The following is a 20,349-nucleotide window of genomic DNA, read 5'->3' as shown; positions in this document are numbered from 1 at the left end:
TTTTATTAAACAAATAATCAGTAAGGAAATATTTGATTTGGTTGCTCACGATAGTTTGGGAATAATAATAATACATCATATTTTTATAGCGCTTTTCTTGACACTCAAAGACGCTGATGGCTACTTTAAGTGACACAATGCGGGATTTCAACCTTCAAATAATCTCTCCAAGATTATTTTGATGGTACATCAACCCATTACAGGGTGAATCTCACTCCTGTAAAAGCCTGAGTAGGTCTGCATTGGCACTATGTAACTTCCATGCCACAGAAAGAACTGCAACATTCTACTTTATGGCATACATCATTTTTTTTTATCATTGGTATTGTGCATCTACTTGAATAAATAAATGGATGTCATTACATAACATCATTAAAAAATGAAATATATATGTATATATATATGAAAAAAAAACACTGACGCCACAGAGGCTGACTTGGTGGACGAAGAGACGTCTCTGACCCAGAAGAGGATAGAGGCTGCTGCAGGCAGTAGAGAGACGTCTGGCTCTGAGAGTTAAACAAGCTGGAAAGTGCTGGAGCCAAGAGAGCAAAAACACATTCACATCAGTTTACAAATGTCACACACCAAAGCTCATTTCACTCAGTGTAGCAACAGGGTAAAGGTTGGTGACTGGTGTTTACGAATCAAAATCAACTCAATATTACAGTAATGGTCTACAATCCAGAGACATTCAGCATTATTGTAGCATCTTCCCTGGTGACTCTGGGTCAGTCTGGTCTAAGCATGGGACAGTACGAGATTTTGACAATGTGATAACCTTGAGATAAAACATCATGGCATGATGGTATTGCATTTACAGCTCTAAAAGGTCACCTCCTTCAGCCATCATAGCATTGAAAAGACAACATCTGACTGATGGCTCACACCAACCCTGAGGTGAAGGGGTCTTTGTTTCTCAATGACAACCAGAGTGATTCCTGCACTCTGTTCTTGACAAGTTATTAAAATATCTCATACCTTACACAGAGTTTGACAGAAAATTCTACGGCTTTTGATACCTTGAAATGAATTATTGGCCCATGCCTAGTCTGGTCTATGACAACTGACTAACTGATCACCAAGGTTTGTGCTGCTCTGATTTGCGCTAATCATTCAACCACTGTTGTAAGTAAAAAAAAAAAACACAACTCAAAGGTTTGTCAAATAATGATGCATCATTTCTAATATGGACAGAACTTTTTAATTTTTTTATTTTATGGTGCTAGCAGAATGAGCCTTTTTGGCTCTAAATAAGAAACAAGTCATCTATTCATCCATTTAATGTTTATTGGAAAATAATTAAGCATTGACTCACCTTTCATGGTCTTGGCATGGGCATCGCTGCTGCTCTCACACACCCGGCTGAGAAACTCTTCCACTTGCTTCAATGAGAGCAAGTTGTGCAGTGTCTCCAGTGGGTAGATAGAGGGCACCATGGAGCAGCCTTCAAAACCTGCAGCACAGATGGGGACAGACAGGGGCACAGCTGATTGCACAGCTGACGGTACCACTCCTCCACCAGACTGAACTGGTGGAGGAGTGATGGTGAAGTCCTGGCTCTCTGTGCATGTTGGCTATTCATTTGCTCAGTGCGGCAGCCATTTTCCGTTTGTTAACAAGCCACGCAAACTTTTAGGGCAACTGCAAGGGCTACAAATACTGGCCTTGTTTACCTTTCAAATTAAAATAATTCAGCAGACAAAATATATGTCAGATAGCATAATCAGCATTATAGCAGGTGTGAATTTCCCACAGCAACAAAAATTATTGAGTCAAAATGAACGAGTTTCGACCACATAGTGTATGTCATTTCTTCATCGTTGGTGTTAATGTCAATACTGGACAGACTTTCAAAGTCTGAAGTCTTATAGACAGTGCTGGTTATTGTCTAAGAATCATGTCTCAAACATTTATATTCAAGCAGTTATCAAGAAGGTGTTCCAACAAAAATGCCCCGTTCACATTTCTAGCAAATATGGAACACAATACAACAACCTGAAAGACTGAGAACCTTCACACAAATGAAGGAAAATGGAGGTGATTATTAAAACACAGATTTACCGACCGGTATTTTTTTTTTACACCGGTAAATAGAGATCAAACCACTCTGATGGTATAGAGAGAGGTTGTTGGTTGTATAACTAGGTCATACACTAGTCGTATGGCCGGTGCTTATCGCCAGTCTCCATAGCACAAAGCCACTAACACCAACCTCTGTTTGGGTGAGATGATAATCCATCCGAGTTCATCCCCTAAACCTCACTTACATGCTGATTGGTAAGCAGTGAGGCTGTAGGTACCATCTTCCTACATGATGGGGCCAGGGTTTGAACCAACAACATCTCACTCTAGAGTAGGACACTTTAACAATCAGGCATGCTGATGGCATGCAGGAAGAAATTAAAAAAAAAAACATAATCAGAGCTGCTTAAGTGTCTTTGAGCAGGCATCAGTTGTGATGAATGCTGACTACTTGGGCCATGAAAGCCTGACAAGCACACACTGCCACTGGGATGCATCGGTTGCAAGTTTCAGTGCAACCTGGTAATGTGCACAATGATGACGTGATTCAATGGGGGAAAGAAGGGGAAATGGATGAAGGTTGGAGCAGAACATCCGATTCATCCACCGCTACAGAGACAAAGGTGATTTCTTTCCATGATGACTAATGTACAAGCATTAGGAAAAAGCAGTGAGCTGCGAGAGGAAGGTTTGGGATTCAGGATACATCAGAAGCAGTATTACAATGCTTGTAGTATTGAGGAGATAAAAAAAAATGCTTTCCATGCAGCATTTGGAGCTCAATGTCCTGGCATGATGTATATCTCATTTCCATTTTGTCCCACTTTGTCCCTTTGCCTCACTGACCATGAGACAAGCTCCATTGGCTCTTTGTTGTGAACTCTTGTTTAACGGACCCTTGAGTGTAACCAGTGTACAGATGACTGCTTTCACGCTATGTAGAGAAAAATACTAAATGACACAGAAAATATATTTAAACCAGGAAAAATCATCTTGATGGCTACAGATCTTTATACTACTGTTCACTAATGCTACTTGTTTCATACAGTCGGCAACTCAATGGACAGGAACTATGAGCGAGTGATAAAAATGTCCCCGGTTGATGATTGGCTGAGCTGCTCAATATTATAATATAATATAATATAATGCTTCTCCTAGGATCAAACAATGCACAGTATAAGACATAAGGCCCTGTGTGACTATAAACTATGTTGTGAATGATTTTCATTGCCTATTCAGTCCTTGTTTTATATCTACAATGTAAACTGTATCTTGAATGGTCAACAGTTGATAATTTATGATAAAACAGTACAGATCATAGATGGATGTAGCAGCAGTACAAGTCCCTCCATCATTCTTGTACTTGTACACTATGGAAGCAGTTCTATCCATTAGACCAAGTCACTGTTCACAATGAACAGTGACTTGATGCCAAGGTTTCCATGACAAAAGGAAATATGATACCTGTTTTGGTTTATATTTATATCACAATGCCTCAGGAGGAAGTGCTAAGGTAGCACAGCAGCCATCATCTATGATGAACTGCCTAATTAAGCAGGACTTGTAAAATAACACCGACTGTCATTCTTGGTCTTTCCCTCCTCCCAGTCTGGACTGCAGCCTCTTCATATGGATATCAAACACAGCTCACATGCTGAATGCAGTGGGAACCAAAAACACAGATGCTAAGCAGAACTAAGCACTCACTTTATCCAGATGGCTATGCAGGCAAAAAGACAGGAGGACAGAACAGAGAGCACAGTGATATTTTAACTAGCAACAATTCATAAAAGCCTAAGTGACAAAAAAAATTAAAACATAAAAAAAACCTCAAATATAACAACTTCATTTAAAAAACAAACCAAACAATTGTCTGTAACTGTAGTTCGACTGTGATTTGATTTGAAAGTAAGTGGAGGGAAACAAATATTTCCTGCTTTGGAATGACAATCAATGACATGCAAATAGAAGCATGTAGGAGCAAATAAGAGCATGTTTATGGTTGGACATAAACTGAAGCAGGGCTGCAGATATATTATCAGGGAGAAATGGGAGGAAAATGAATTAAAGCAAAGACAGAAAAGTAGACTGAGGGGTACAAAACACACAAATAAAAACTGCACAGCAGTTGAAAGCTCAGTTGGCATTTGCAGTGTCCCACTTGCCCCTCATGGGTGAACAGGATTAGAGTGAGTCAAAGGTGGAGGCAACAGGGAGAGCTGACCGTGGAGGATTTCTGCGAGCTGCTAAGCAGATATCAGCCAGGCCTCTATAGGTAGACGTAGGTGGTAGGAGTAGTGACGTAGGTGGGTGGTTGTGAACCTGTCCACAGCCAGAGAGGCAAACCCCAGGAGCACCAGCCGAGCTCGAGGCCCAACCAGCAGCTGGACTACATGGCGCTCGACTGAGGGTTCTGAGGGATGAGAGGCAGAGCAGGGACACAAGAACAGACAGAGAAAGCACGCTGGTGCTTGCAGAGTGAGAAGGAGCTGCACAGAGTAGAGCTGCAAGATTCATCTGAATAGAGAAATAATTTATCCAGAATATCAGCCTCAAAGACAGACAAGATAGAACTGCCTGACTACATTTAATCAACCAGAGTACTTCATAAAGTTATGAATGAAGCAGGTCGACCATGCCTGAACACTGCTGCAATGCACAGACAACTGACACAGTCCAGTCCTTCTAATTTTAAACATAACCTAAAAGCAACAACTGTCAGAAAGAAAAAAATAACATGAGAGAATAGCCACAGATCTACTTCATACAACAGTACACAACAATACTCCCCTCATCTACTGGAAATGCAGGCGAAAACTGAAGAGAAACCCCCATCACAGTGGTTTCCAGTGGTTTGTCTAACCACTACATTATATCAGATTTCTGAATTACAGACTCTAGCATGTCATTCTGCAAGGGCATATGATGACCCTGGCACCAATGAGACCAGCAACAAGTGATGGGCCATCTGGGCTATATTTTTTTATGCAGAAACACATTTAGAAGAAGTCATACCCGAATATCCTAACAGGACTCGGTTATGAGCTGTACTTGACTTGCTCCTTCTCAGTGTAAATGAACCACTGCACCCACCAGGGAGTTCAACCATGAAAGATCAACCTGTACATAGTAGTCAAACACATTGAAATGCATTAAACCACAGTTCCACAAAAGAACAAATCCTTTCAGAACGTATAAACTGTCAAAATATCAAGAACGGGCATTTTCAAGAAAGAATTTAGCAAAACAACAGAACTCATGCCAGAGACGCGTTTGCAGCAAAGTACACTAACCTTACCAGAGGGGGGGAAAAAGATCAATTCCAGCTGTGTTATGGTCTCAGCTAATGATAAAAATAAAACTGAACACAACACATTGTTTGTCCTGTTGGGTGTGCTGGTAAAAAAAAAAGTTCAAAACAAATTAATTCAGAATTTTCTTTTACATGCTTTTTGTTTGTGATTTTTGTGAGGAGCAAATGTTAAAATGTAACTTGCATTAAAAGAGCAAACAAACCGACAAAACAGTTTTTTTCTGAGGTTGATTTCTCACCTTGCTGGAAGGACATAGAAGAGGATTTCAGCACGGGCTTAACGTTGGTGAGTGTGTGATTACAGATGCAAAACTCTGACCACATTCAGTGATGCTGCATTTGAAACCTTTGAATTATAAATAGTGGCATAACACAAGCTTTCCACTTGCTTTACGTTGCTCTTTAAAATTAACACCCCAAAGTAACAAATTCATGGAATAAGTGATTTACAAATGAACACAAATGTGCACAGATTATCTACATGTGAAAACATAACGAAGGAGTCATATTCCATGTAAGGCACATACACATATCCTATGAAGAGACAGCGGTATCAGCTAATTAAACAAATGCAGGCAGAGCAGGTGGTGTTAGAGGTGAGTGTTGAAGCCAACACAAGGTAAAAACAAACACTGAGGGTGTGTCGAGAAAAAGAAACCTGTGAGATTTTTTGTTTTTTCCCGGAGACGTTTAAGGTAATTAACTCAAATGTCAAACTCCCAAAAATAGACAACACAGAAAATGTTTTCCCACAGAGAGGCCATGCAAGATAACAAGAAAAACTGGAGGAGTGTCGGAATAATCTTGAATAAATGCAGACATACCATTAGTTGGATGCCTGGCAAACGACACAGAAAATCTCTTTACTGCCGGCATAGAGAACAGCTCTGAGGAGATAAGAAAGGTAACTGGTATTACTGGGACTGCTGGTACTTGACTGCCTGTCTGTCTGCCTGTTTGTCTGCTTGTATGTGTTAATATGAGAATGAAAGAGGAGAGAAAAACAGAGAGTCCATTCATCCACGTCTACCTGCCAACCAACATGCCTGAAAAAGGGAGACATCTCTGAAGAGGAACACAAGAAAAGGCGGTCAGAGAAATGAAATGTGGTGGAGTTGATGGTGTCAATGGTTTGGTTGAATAATAAACATGCAGGAAGACTGTTGCCGAGTGTGACAGGAAACAATTTAAGAATCCACTCTTCTGTCTCTATACTTCACTGACCTACACTCAGCTACTCACTAACATTTGTTTGGAAATAGTTATCCACATTCTTAGTAAGAATAAAATAAAGAGATTTTAATGACTCGGATGACTACGCTGTAAATATGAGGGTGTAGACAGCAGCTGGTTAGCTTAGCATAAAGCCTGAAAGCAAGGGGATTATAGCATGGTTGTACTTGTACCTCCAAACTCATTGATCCAAAGAATACTCTTGTTTCTTATGCCAGACAAAATCAATAATCATATATCAATTTTGTTTGATATACAGAAGTTTGCACATTAATGATTGCATGGTGTAAACATACCTTGCGATATAAGAAGCATTATTGCTTTACAGATTTTTTCTCTGCATGTTTTCTGCCCACAATTAACTGACAAAAAACATCTTTAATGAAATGTATCTTAATAACTATTCCTATATATTCATTATAATAGCCACCTAAAAAATATCGAATAGCAGTAGTAGTAGCAGACGGGTAGTGGCTAGCACTGTTGCCTTGCAGCAAAAAGACCTGGGTTTGCGACCTGGTCTGATTGAGGACCTTTTTTGCAGTGTGCGCGTGGGTTTTCTCCAGGTTCTCCAGTTTCCTCCCACAGTACAAAAGGTTTACTGGACACTCTAAATTTCCAGCAGGTGTGAATGTGAGAGTGAATGGTTGTTCAACTGGCAACCTGTCCAGGGTGTACCCTGTCTTTTGCCTGTGTCAGCTGGGATTGGCTCCAGCGAGCCACAGCCTTTATGTGGATGATAAGTGGTAAACAATGAATGTCAATGAATAATTCAAGTTGAAATTCAAATGACCAAGGTGTGAGGGTTTAACAAACAGGCACCTTTGCTCTGAAGTACCAACCCAAATTGCAGTTCATTCTCTGGTCTGCATTTAAACCACGAATGAACTTCCTTCCACTCCTTACACAACAGAATTCAAACAATAGTTGAAGGAAAATAACAAACAAGCCCTCTTTGTCAATGTCAATGAATAATCAGCGATGATATAATTATAAACCATCGCCATAACATAACATAACATAACAATGCAAGGGAAAAGTGAAAATGTATTTTGCTCCAGGAACTTGCCTTGCAGCCAGAGTGACACCCAGTGGACAAACTGAAGACCTCAGCCTCTGGTCTTTATAACCCTCAGTGGGAAAATGTTCAGATCCATATGCAAACAAAAATTACCAGCTGTCAAATTAACCTAAAGCTATTATATTCATGTTTTGGAGGCAACACAGCTGAAAGAAAAATGATCAACACAGATGTTTGGGATAATTAACTGTGAAATAAGGAGCCCTGCGGCTGAGAAAACAGCTTCCTTATACTCACCATTGGTAACATAAAACTGAGGGATAGGGTGTGGAGAGAGAATGGGAAATATTTAACAGTGGATTATCATGTCTTGAAAATATATCCAGTCCAAACAACAGGCCAAGTTTCTCAATGTAACAATTACCCTAAACTTTGATCAAGAAAAGCCAGGCTCAAAAACTACTTAACAGTGGATTATGGAATTGAATTCCCTGAGAGGATCTACTAAATGTACATACCGCACAACTACATGCACAGAGAGCGTATATTTCATCTAATTCAAACCCAAACAGACAGTGCAGGGATCAGTGAATTTTCATGCTGATCTGGAAAAAACAAACAAAAATTATTTCTGATTATATTACACAGTCCAATGCAAGGTTTCATGCTCAGCAATCCCTCTTCAGTTAGATCAGAGCCATTATCATGCACGTTGTGAAGTAAATCACCTTTAGAAAATCTGATGCAACAGTTTGCAATTTGTTTTGGAAAAGGGAGTGAAAGGATTAGAGCTTCGATCCAAAAAGGCAGTGACAGTACAGATTATCCCCAGATAAATTTAAAAAGGAAGATGAAGCTTAAGGAAGACAAAAAATAAGAAAAACAAATGTATTTTTAAGCCTTAAAGGAAGACAAAAAAAGATAAAAGGATTTGAGAAAAAAATAGCCCCGTCTTGGTGGAGAAAGACAGACAGTGGTGTGACATACCAAACATGCCAGTCTGACATGGCAGACTGCCAGGGGACAGAGGTGGTTTTCGGTGGTGGTGGTGCGTGCGGACGTAGTCTCGCAGGTTGGGGGCGCTACAGGACACCCCAAGGACGGAGGCACTGAAGAGGCCAGAGCAGAGCGAGCCTGTGTAAGGAGGAGCCGGGGGGAGGTGTGTAGGGGTCGAGGAAATGGATGAAGGTGTTAAGGGTGAGCACTAGTTTTTATTTCACAACATGCCATTATTGTCAAAACAAACAGTGGCTATGGTCAGTCAGTTTTTGGCATTTGTGTGTGGACATCTTTAAAAATGCACACTGGTGGCATTACCTTGAAACTACAGCGTTGCTGTCATCTTTTAACTTTCAAAACAGAATGGTTTATAAAACAATTTGACAATCTGGGAACAGGCCTGTGAATTCCTATAAATATTGATAATGATGAAACTGATGATAATGATGTAGGCTACGAACGTTTACACAACAGTGAAAGCACCATATTCATGTAAGTTTATAAGGGTGTATAGATATGTAAACACAAGACTAAGTGTGCGTTCACAAGTACATAAAGAACATATGTTTTGTATGCAACATACCAACAGAAGTGTTTTGAACTGCCAAGATTAGAAAAGGGATTCTTGCTCCTGCTGAATTTGCAATTATTTATGCAAATAGCAAAGAGCTATATTCTCATTTTTATAAATATATATATATCTCCTAATATGACTAGGTTTGTTGATAGCACAGAAGAGAAAATACGACCATAAAAGTGAAAAAATAACAGGCCCCCAATATTAAGTGGGTGCCTTAATCCTTTGTTCTATAAACAGTATGTGGGTATGAAAAGCAGCTCACAGTGAGAGAGGTCGTCCATGACACCTGCTGCTCTTGTCTGTGGCATGTGCAGTCAGTGGTGGTGGTAGATAGGACCATATACCCCGAGTACATATACTCTGACCGTCTCTGTCACACTTACCAACAAACTGAAAAGCTCCACTTAAGAACAAATACTTACAGGCTTTAAATGTCACACAGAAACAATTGCTACTTGTGATACACACAGAGAGACTTTATGATTAGCACATTTAGGTGGAAGTCGCACTACACTACACGTATGAGAGATGAAGACATGCTGACATTTTAAATAGCAAGGACTTTTGTGGCGGGGCAGACAGTTGGATACGTCATCCACTTTACAGCTGTGTCTGCTGGTTTATCCACATCTGAACAGGAGAGGATCATTGAGATCACAACACATGGATCCCTGAAAATGGAATTAAATCAAAGGGCCACTGCCTGATTTCTGGACCAGACTCTACACAGAACAGCATGTGCTGGCAAAACCCACCGTCAATGTGGATTCTGAGTTTGTATTTCACTGTTTCAAGTGGATTCAAAACTGAATATTTTCAGGAAATATTTGGTAGATTTCTTTTTAAAGTCCACTGGTGTTGCTCACTGAAAAAGCTGGTATTTTTTTTAAATGTATTTGGTGGGAAATAATTCTCACCAAATAGACAGACATTTTTCTTTAAGTGCGGGGGTACATGACTGAAGGTCAAATGTCTGAAGGGTTACGGGACTCTGAAAAGTTTGAGGACCACACGTCTACATTTAGATGTTACATGACACTTGCATGCTGGAGTGAGTGTTACCATGTTAACAGGTTGTTGTAAGGTTCATGCCCTTGGGATCTGTACATGCAGTAAAACAAGACTCCTTCAATGGAATCTTCAAGGACTTTTCCTTTACTGTATTCATAGATGAGACTAGGTTCATCAGATATGTTTTAGTGACAGACGTTTCTATCAAAATGCTATTTGTATATGCGACTGGATTACTCGTCAAATATTCAACTCCAATGCATAAGAGCTAGTGAAAGTAATGCAGGGTTCACAGCATGTCGAGTTAAGAGGAGCAGCTAGTGAGCGGTGCTTAGAGGAGCAGCTTCAAGATGCATTGAAAAAACACACATACAGGCCACTAACTAAATGGTTGCTGCTGCCGCCACCTTCTGATAATAGATGCATCATAAATGAGGTAGTCCTTGGAGTAGAAAGATTTTTAAAATAAAAGTTCAGTTGTTTGTCAATGCTTTTCTGATTATGACCACTTAATAAAATCTCCACTGTAGGAAATTTGCTGGGGAAAAACCCTCGGGGGCCTCATAGTATATCTTTTTAAGTGTGTTTGTTGCTTGTTTTTGCTCATTTAATAACCTTTGATTTATTTCTGATAACATTTTAAGATTGTGGTACACAAATAGTGCTACGTTGTTAATCAATTAGGACACTCATATCAAGGCCTTGCTTTGTAGAATCTTGGCTGTTGTCTTGTTGCTGACGTCAGAAAAAACAGATAGCAACACCCACAGTTTGGTCCCTATGATGCCTTGCCACTTTATCATTTAGCCGGGATATCTGTGCCTCTCTGAACATTGTGACACCAGAGAGCCTACATTTGGCTGTGAATACAGCTCTCCTCACTGACCTCTTACCTACATAGTTTAGAGTCTAAGCCTGTTTGGCTGCTAAGCTTAGATGAGTGGAAGCTATGTGACCAACAGAGAGTGAGTGGGGGCAGTGATGGAAAGAAAACAGGAAAGAAAAAATACACAAAGAAGCGTATGAGAACGGAAAAGGTAGGAGGGTGAGGGAGAAGTCTGAGATGGGGGTTGTGATGACGAGGAGGCTAAATGATGACAGCTGGAGATAATTGAGTTGTGAGGCCAGTGTCTCTTGTCATTTAAGTTCTCTCTTTTCTTCCTCCTACCCACACACACACACAAACTCTCTCTTCCTCTCTCTCGCTCACACACACACACACACAGAAATGAGAAGCCCACCTAAGCCAATGGTTGGTTTGATCTCAGGAGACTGGCGTGAACAGGAGGGGAACAGTCGATGGGACATGGAGCCTTTGGTGGACTGGGTGGGAGAAGTCTCAGAGAGGACCTGAATGGAATGAACCAGAGTTAATACTGAGAGGTTGCCGAGTATATCAGGGACCTCATGAATCCAATTCATTAAAAAAAAAAACCATGAACAGTGTGACTTAAAAAGGTAAATGCAACTAAAACTTCTGAGCCAGAGAGATGTTACTTCTGTGTGGAAAATTATTACAATCACACTATGGTCTGTTACCTCCATGGAACCCGTCTTGCGGTTGCGAATCATAGGAGACCTTCGCTGGATGTTGATTGGGTCTGAAATGTGAAGAGCCTGGTCAGGCTGGTCCTGGGAGAGATCCTCCAGACTGCCCTGATTTGGCTTTTTGTCTTGATTCTGATATGATCACAGAACACAAGAGGCAAGAATTTGTATTTTTCTTATACTCGTGTTTGTGATCCTACACACACAAAGACGTGATTTGTTTTCAGAAAAACTAAGCAGTTAGCATATAGCATTAACATTCAAAGAATAAAGATACACATGTTCACACACCTCAGATGAGGCTGGGCGAAAGCCAAAGCCAAGTGGCACATTTTCCTCATCATCACATCCTTTGACTCCTGGACTGAAGTGAAGCTCAACATGGAAACGCTCTTCTGAGGAGGGATCCTGCTCACCACACACACATGTAAAAGTATATTCTATATTACTCACAGAGTATAGATACACCTAACAGAATATCAAATGAAAAATCAGTGTAAGGAGGGGTAAGATTGTAGATGTATTATTTTTGAATTTATTATTACTGTTTATTCTGTTAGGATGACTTTCTAACATTAAAAATAGCATACGTGTACATTGTTCCTGTTAACTAAACCAATAAAATTAGAGAAAAAAATTTAAAAATAGACTCCTGCAAGCTGACCTTATCGTTGTCTTCATATAGCATGATGACTATCTGTGTCATGTAGTTGAGTTCTGTCACAGCACTTAGGTAGTCCATTGCCTGTTTCCACTGCTGGTCCTTTTCCTCCTGGTATACACACACACATATATAAACAAGCATGCAAGACACATGATAAGACATCTGGAATCAGAGGGAGACAGATGCCTGCATTAACAGTAACAACATTTTTAAATAAAAAAAATCAAGTAAACTAAATCCTTTTAGAACCCTAATGTTATTTTACAGGCTCATTGTTGTACAAGTACACATCAGGAGAGTCACATTACTGGCAGAGACAAGAAATCATACACTGTATGTTGCATTTAATCAACTCTGTCATAATAATTGACAAGAAATAAGTGAATTAACTACTGTGAAATTTGAAAAGCTGAGACCATTTCTGATGTTTAACTTCTGTCTATTTATAATCTCTCTGCTGATATATTTATTAAACCAACCAAGATTACTGTTAACTCAAAAACATGTTTCAATCCCATTTACCAGTTTCTTGTTAGTGCAATATGAGACAGAAAAACCCTAGTCTTATTTTGCCAAATCATTAGGAGCAGACACAGACGGACATGTTTGTCAGAGGAAAATTAAAAACAGAACGTACATCCAGCAGTCCTCCGTAGCGGAAGATGCTGAGCAAGGAGTGAACGTGACTCTCACTGGTGAAGTAGAGACGTGTGCGTACGTGACGACCAGGAGACATCACACCACGGGAATACCTAAGCACAAAGGAACAGATTACCCAAGTCCTCATCAGTCAGCAGAACACCAGAAACCACCGTTAACAAACACATGTCAACATGCTTGTGTGCTTCAGCTGTGGATTTAATGCTCACAGAGGGTGCAGCTTGTTAACAGCCTCGTCCTCATGGGTCCTCTGTAGGTCTAGCTGGATTTTCTTCAGCAGAGGAACACAATAAGCCTGAGAAATGTCCAGTTTCTCAGCTTTGCTGATGCCATACTCCTAATATGAATTAAATGAGAGGAATACAAAGCTACATGAACATAATTTTTGTCAGCTTGTCGAGGCACAGAAGTCAAGGAAACACACTAAACTGTTTAGCATCACAGGGTGAACACAGATAATTGTTGACACACTCCCTGAAATCTTGCAAGATATAACATCGTTCTGCTTTAACCTGTGGTATAACTATGTCAGCGAGGGCGCGGGAGAGCCTGAATAGTTCCAGCGTGTCCTCCAGTGCAAGCGATGAGTTGTGCTGTGTGTCGTATTTGATGCAGTCATAGATGTCCGGGATCTTGCTGATGTCGTAGCGCCCATTCTTCATACGGAAATCTCGCTCTAATTTAGACCAGCGCTGCAACATTAGCTCCAACGTCTCGCTGTGGTAAAGCTGCAGGTCTGGAGCAAAGCACAGGGTGATTCATCATTGTAATATTTTTGTGTAGAAAAGGCAGATAAATAAAAATCTCTCCTTTAACACAATGGAAAACATGACCAAAAATGCAGTATGATATTTATTCATCTGTACACCCGACCCAGTACCTGCACTCTTGGGGTCTTCCAATCTCTTTCGTATTTGGGAGGTGAGACTCTGGATGAGGGTGTACACCTTGTCACAGGTCTTGACTGGATTCTCTATGACCTTCATGGAGTTCACCAGTGATGGACTACCTGTTGGGGCCAACTGGAAACACAAGGAAATTAATAAAATGGTCTCCATAGCATGATATAAAGAAATTACATAGTACATGCATAGACAATTTTAGATAATATTATTCACTGAATAAATAGAATTACATCCAACTGTTTACCTTACAGTTTCTTCTAAACATTTCAAAAGCGGTCTTTAAATTATTAAAATCTAAATCATTTTAAACATCACAACCTCACAGTTTGCCATATACCTTGTCATAGTTCTCAGGTGTAAAGTCCTGATCCTTCTGCATGATTTCATGTAGACTGGCCTTCACCTTCTGCTGGCAGTCTGTCAGAGAGTCACTGTCACTGTCGAGCAGTCCATTCATGTTGGCACTCTTGACCATCTGAACCAGGATCGGTGTCAACTCTCCTTCGAGTGCCAGCAAACCCTGCAGAGTAACCAGAGAAGTTAAGCTCATTGCGCTTTATTGCTGCCTAATCATTATTCTGGTGTGGCTCCCCCTCACCACTTTAAACCTTTTTGTATCATTAACTCAGAAAGGTTTTGTTTATATTTATACTCAACATTAGTTGAGACATTTATTCGTAATAAATTCTTACTTAATTCTTTCTTCTTTTTTCCAATTTCGCACAATTTCTAAAACCACATTTCATAGGAAGGGAAACGCCACGGTCTCTGGATTTTTTACTTTTATTTTTAAGACCAAACAAGTTTTTCAAGTATAAATAAATGAATGACAATCGGTTTTAACTTTTTTTGCCTTTGACCAGTGTGAACATACTAAGATGCATAATATTGTGTATGAAAGTTGTCCTGAAAGAAAGCATTCTCTACCTACAGTATGCCCTAGTACATAATATACTCGGGATCACAATCTTACACATTTCAGTTTCTCTCTAAAAATGTGATAATGAAACAAGTGGTGAGGTTCTTATCTCAAAGTTATGTCAAAACCCCTCACTGTGGTAATTAAGTAAAATAATAATCTAGGGCATTAATAGGGTTTTAGGCACTTTTAGGTAAAATTGCAGAACTACCTTGGCAAAGGCAGCAGCTGTCATCTGCACTCTGCCTTCATCAGAGGCGTAGATCTTCAAGTCATGGCGGTATGTGCTGTGCAGGCGCAGAAGGCCACACCCAGGAAACCCAGCATAGTCACCTAGAAGATTATACAAGGAGCAGAGCATAACAGTTTACTGGACTGTAGTGCAGTGAACAGTAAACATAACATTTAAGAGCCACAGCTGACTTTGGTGGGGAGAAAAAATTAGTAATGTCCCAAAAAGTACCCAGGATTTTCATTAAAAGTAGGTACACAGGGCAACATCCCTTTCAGCTCATAAATACATGTAGTACAAGTTGTAAAAAAGAGCAAGTTGAGAACAACTCTAAAATTACTGCAAACCAAACCATATCAAATATAGCAGCAGAAGGTGAATGCATACCAACCATTTCATAGTCAAGTCAAATCACACAAATGTTTCATGCAGTCAAGTCTCCAGTCAATTTGCCTGATGCGTAAGTGTTGATGACTTTGTGTTAACATGCCTTTATTTCAAAAGTAGGAACTGGAATATGTCCAGGGTTTAATCTAAGATTTAATCCAGGTCAAATGAGACTGGATTAGATCTCAAATCAAATAAATAAGAGGTCATGAAAAAAGTAGGGAGATTAGTGTGAGAGAACCTGCTTTAGCTCACAATGCCATGGCTGCAGTCACTTTACCTGCCTGTGTATGTACAAGCAATGTGAATACACCTGAAACCCAGTGACGACACAAACAATACACAGCAATCTCAATGTAGAACAAACGGCACTAGTCCCACATGAAATTAATAAAAATCATGATGAGAGAAAACAAAAAAATCAGAGCATGTTAGTGGGCAGAGCAAAAACGCGCAGAAAGACCGAGGCGGAGAAGAGCGTATCCAGGAGACCCTTCTCTTACCAAAGTCAATAGGGGACTCACAGCCAAGGGACCGATGGTTACCAGCTAGTAGTTTACACAGTGCAACAACAGGCAAGAAGAGAAGAACAGAGTTACAAGACAAAATTTGTGCTAGAGAAAGAGGTAAGAAAACAGCAGCTGCGACGAGAAAAGACTTCTTTTCATGAAAAAAGAAGCAGGTTGGATGGATCTACATAACTCAGTTTTAGGTTGCTTTTCTGCACAGTTTAGGAGTCGGTTTGCATGCACTGTGAAACAAAGCATTTGGAAGGAATGACTGAAAAAGGTTTCAACAATTAAAACCAAGGCACTGCTACGTTAAAACCTGAAGAGTGAAGATAGGCATGTGCAGCTACTTATTGTACTTAATTATGGTCTTTCCAGACATTTAGTATAAGTGTAACCTCACATTCTCTGAATGTAAGAAAATAATTGCTGCATTTCTGTCTTGTGCACTTTGAACAACACTGATTATCACAGTTGGGTGAGGTTATGTGTGCTGCCCACACCGAACTGTGACAAAGTGTTTGTTAAACACTTTTTTAACAGTCGAGTGCATACCGGACCTTATCAAACACTATGTTTCAACCATTGGCAACAAGGCAAGCAGTAACAGTATTGTTAGTGCTAGACGTAGTTGTTCTTGTGAGGACAGCAATTTCTCAACATGTTATCTAAAATGTTATCTACATAGGCAAATAGTGAATGATACAAAATACAAGACCCAGTGACTGCAAGAAGTGCAAAAATGTTGATATAAACTCAATATTCTTCCAAAATTTGTATAAAGGTATAAACAAGCAAAAAAGCAGCAGCATAACATATTTTTCACAAGAGCCAAACGGATCATTGTACATACATGTATTAGTTATTGCATGTTTCTGACTGTTTGACTGGTACCTTGGCCTCCAGGGTACATGCAGCGAAACGCCCTGCCCAGCTCCTCAGCCTGAACCCGGCCTGCAGGCGTCAGCTCCCCACCCCACTTCAACACCAGCAGCAGCGAAGGACCATCCTTCTTAGAGTCTGGACAAACAGCAGTGGTTTTGTTAGTCATACCAATAAACACTACATGCAGTATATAACCCTCAAATTGTATTTGTGTCATATTTAGTATCATGTAGTGGTAGTATTTTAAGACTTCAAATCACAGAGAACTAAACCTCTTTGTAGCTTATGAGCATGTTTGTATCAGTGTGCTTGATTGCCACTTCTCAACACATACCTCAACCCAGCTTACACCAGCCTTCCTTTGATAATTTGGTTCTTCATTTTCTAAAATGTAGTGATGATTCAGATTTTCCTGGCTGCATCTTGTGAGAATCTTGTGTAGAATGTTTTTGCTAAAGAAAAGCTTTGCAAGCTGCATAAATACGTTGACATCCTCTTCTACTTTATCTTGTTACAATCACTGGTTCCATGCCAAGAAGTGGAAAATATTAGTCACATGTAATTATCTATGGTCACTATTGTACCTCTTATTTCTCACAAAAACATTGTTTTAGAAAGAAGCTGTTCATTTTTTTGGCCATCATTTCTTCTTCATTGGGAAATCTAACTCATCTTAGTTGTATACATGTGATCTGTCTTCTATACAAACACACACACACACACACACACACACACACACAAGTTCAAAGGGAAGCATTAAAACCTCTAAACACATTCTGTACCTTCTTCTTCACTGGATGCTTTGGGCTGGCCACTGCGCAGGTATGTCAGCTGGACTTTCCTATTAATACCCGAGAAATGACCATACCTGGTGGGAATGATCACACACACAAAGATAGACAACAATGTTGATGTGCACACAGACAGAAAGGAGCAAATCCCACAGACACATTGCATTGTTTCACACCAAGCACATGTGACCTTCATTCCAACAAAAGCTTAAAAAGAAGAATCTTAACCATAGCTTTGTCAACTCTAACTCACTGCTCATCAACAGTATTAGCAGCCAGTTTAATGATAATTGGGCTCTTAAATAGCTTAAGACCAGAAGCTTAAACAGAGTTATTTTCATGTTTGATTTTTTTTAAAAATTACACAATGTGAAAATCATTGTCAGTCATAATCTTGTTGCATTTGTTTTAAGGCACACACAAACAAACAAACAAGCACATATCAGGAGCCTCCATTTGCACAGTGTGTAATGCTGTCATAAGAATTTGGCACATCCTCCACACTAATGACCACATGGTGTCCTGTAATGAGACAGGCAGCTGAGTGGACGCGTCAAAGCCACATGATGATTGACCCTGAAGCAGGATAAATAATTCTAGCAGGGAGCCAGAGAATTAAAGCTGCTGCTAAGGACCCACACTTAACGAATAACACAATAACACAGGACTTTGATCATATAATTCTACATTATTTCAAGAATTTGACTAACTAACTAAAAGGGTGGGCTGGCAGCATTTTGAGGATGGGATCAACAAAGAATAAGAATGACCACAATAGAAAACCCTCAAAGTTATAACCCATATAGTCCCTGAGGCGTAGATGCCTGTGGAAATAGATTTTAGGGATTAACATCATGTTGCCAGCTGTTCAAAAAATATTTTACTTGACAGGATGTACAGTACATATAGATTTATTTAAATGAGCACAAACTTAGAAGTATGTGGTGGGAGAATTGTGGTCTTGTCACAGTGCTTTGCTAACTTGAATTTTGATTTTTGACTTTTTGAGAAATTTCCATGAATGTGATTATGAGTTTAAAATAAGAGGAAATTGTGATATATGATAGATTGGTAGAAGTATTCTGTATGTAGAAGTATTAGGGAGAGGGAATATGACCGCGACACGTTGAGAGATATTCTGTAGTTCGGTGGTGGAGCAAAGCCGAGCCAAATCACCAAAAATTAGAGCATATCATGATGGAAGGCAGAAGAAAGTAAGACATTAGAGAATCTAGAGACCAAGTGATATGTGGTGAGGACGACATGCAGACCAAGTAGCACAACACACACTTCTTTAGACACAGTAACACAGTGAAACCAAAAACATACAACTGTGTATGTGTCCAGTGTTAGTGACTAAAATGAATGGCTGTTCATAGAAATGATACAGTACGTTCTGTACTGTGTACAAAACATTAGGAATATCTCACAGATGTCAAGTCAAATTTCTGACCTCGCGCAAACTAGACCTAAACAACCTTTTTCAATAAGTTTGTATAATTTCTGCCAGGTTTAACCTCAATTTTATTTGGTATTTGTCCAAAAGAGAGAAAACTTCCTTATATTTTGCACGTACAGTACATGAAGACTAAAGAAAAAGAGGTAGGTAAAATCTCATCCTTTAAAATGAGAAGGGAAAGGGTGCGTACTGAGTGTCAATCAAGCTGGATTCCCTTTTGGAGAGAAAGGAGGAGGGATGGATTGGCAGGAGAAAAGATGGATGGCAGAAGGAAGAGAAGACAAAGTACAGAGTTAGAGACACGAGAAAGAGGTAGGGAGTAAAATCACAGTAAAAATGTTTTTCTTCCTGTGAGTATGAGAGATGACTGAACCTTGGTGGAGTGTTGAGAGATGAGGTGACTGCAGAAAAACAGTGATAGCAAGAAACAGAAAGATAATGAGAGTGAGAAGATGTGTGTGTGTCTGAGGTGTACCACTCACATCTCCAAAACAGTCTTCAGTTGCGCCAGTTTAGATTTCTTCTCCTCAATCTCACAGTCAGTGTGCTGGCCCAGTTCAACCAGCAGAAGTCGGGCAATATCTAGTACTTCCTAGAGACGAAGAGGCAGTTATTCTGAATTCATTTCTTAATTTGCATCCTTTATTGACTTTTATACTACACACAGAAATCATGCATACATGTTTGATATCGTGTTTTTTTTAAAAATATTTTTTACCATAGTTTTAAGAGAAAATAAGAAGCTTCGCAGATAGGATGACAGGTCTCAGACAGCCAAGTATCAATACTTAGACCCCAAACAATGGTGATGCAGTACTGTATATATAAACATTACTATTTTGTTACACAAACCCCTCATTATTCTAAGATGTATTCACTCAAAACAAAATAAGAGGAGACTGTGAGGAAAAAGGAGTAACTATGATTAAAATCAATCTCACTCACCTGCAGCTGTTTTGGCTTTTTTAGCTTCAGCTTCCCTGACTTGTTGCCTCCATGCTTCTCAAACAACTCAAAGAATCTGTGAAAGACAGACAGAATTATACAAAAAGAGTTAAGACAGTCTGGGTAATTTCAGTTCTTTTAAAAATGAGAAGCACCGTCAGTGGGTAAGTCAAGTTTTAAAAAATCCAAAAATAGATGTGTTTTTTTTACCTATTTTTCTTAAGAATAAGCTTAATGCAAACTAAGGATATCGAACCGATATG

The 20,349-nt window shown here is 39.6% G+C and overlaps 1 protein-coding gene across 10 annotated transcripts in view; it reads right to left on the bottom strand.

The window, feature by feature from the left end:
- ppip5k1b (diphosphoinositol pentakisphosphate kinase 1b) overlaps positions 1-20,349 on the bottom strand; it is a 36,355-nt gene that overhangs the window by 3,587 nt on the left and 12,419 nt on the right. Inside the window, exons 12-31 of one of the 10 annotated variants that reach the window (XM_058644481.1) lie at positions 20,087-20,162; positions 19,624-19,733; positions 19,332-19,355; positions 17,674-17,759; positions 16,901-17,026; positions 16,001-16,045; positions 15,090-15,211; positions 14,297-14,479; positions 13,935-14,076; positions 13,567-13,790; positions 13,264-13,391; positions 13,032-13,146; positions 12,395-12,502; positions 12,022-12,138; positions 11,722-11,862; positions 11,424-11,532; positions 8,580-8,726; positions 6,163-6,225; positions 1,319-1,456; positions 422-535 (exon numbers count right to left, since the gene is read on the bottom strand). In XM_058644481.1, coding sequence (XP_058500464.1) covers positions 422-535; positions 1,319-1,456; positions 6,163-6,225; positions 8,580-8,726; positions 11,424-11,532; positions 11,722-11,862; positions 12,022-12,138; positions 12,395-12,502; positions 13,032-13,146; positions 13,264-13,391; positions 13,567-13,790; positions 13,935-14,076; positions 14,297-14,479; positions 15,090-15,211; positions 16,001-16,045; positions 16,901-17,026; positions 17,674-17,759; positions 19,332-19,355; positions 19,624-19,733; positions 20,087-20,162 — 2,318 coding nt within the window. The remainder of the gene's footprint in view (positions 1-421; positions 536-1,318; positions 1,457-6,162; positions 6,226-8,579; positions 8,727-11,423; positions 11,533-11,721; positions 11,863-12,021; positions 12,139-12,394; positions 12,503-13,031; positions 13,147-13,263; positions 13,392-13,566; positions 13,791-13,934; positions 14,077-14,296; positions 14,480-15,089; positions 15,212-16,000; positions 16,046-16,900; positions 17,027-17,673; positions 17,760-19,331; positions 19,356-19,623; positions 19,734-20,086; positions 20,163-20,349) is intronic. The other 9 variants (XM_058644487.1, XM_058644488.1, XM_058644485.1 and 6 more) reach the window with 9 other exon arrangements.

The sequence above is a fragment of the Solea solea genome, chromosome 12 (assembly GCF_958295425.1).
Source record: "Solea solea chromosome 12, fSolSol10.1, whole genome shotgun sequence".
Classification (NCBI taxonomy): domain Eukaryota; kingdom Metazoa; phylum Chordata; class Actinopteri; order Pleuronectiformes; family Soleidae; genus Solea; species Solea solea.
The sequence above is the reverse complement of the archived record's forward strand: the minus strand, read 5'-3'. Positions and strand labels throughout refer to the sequence as shown.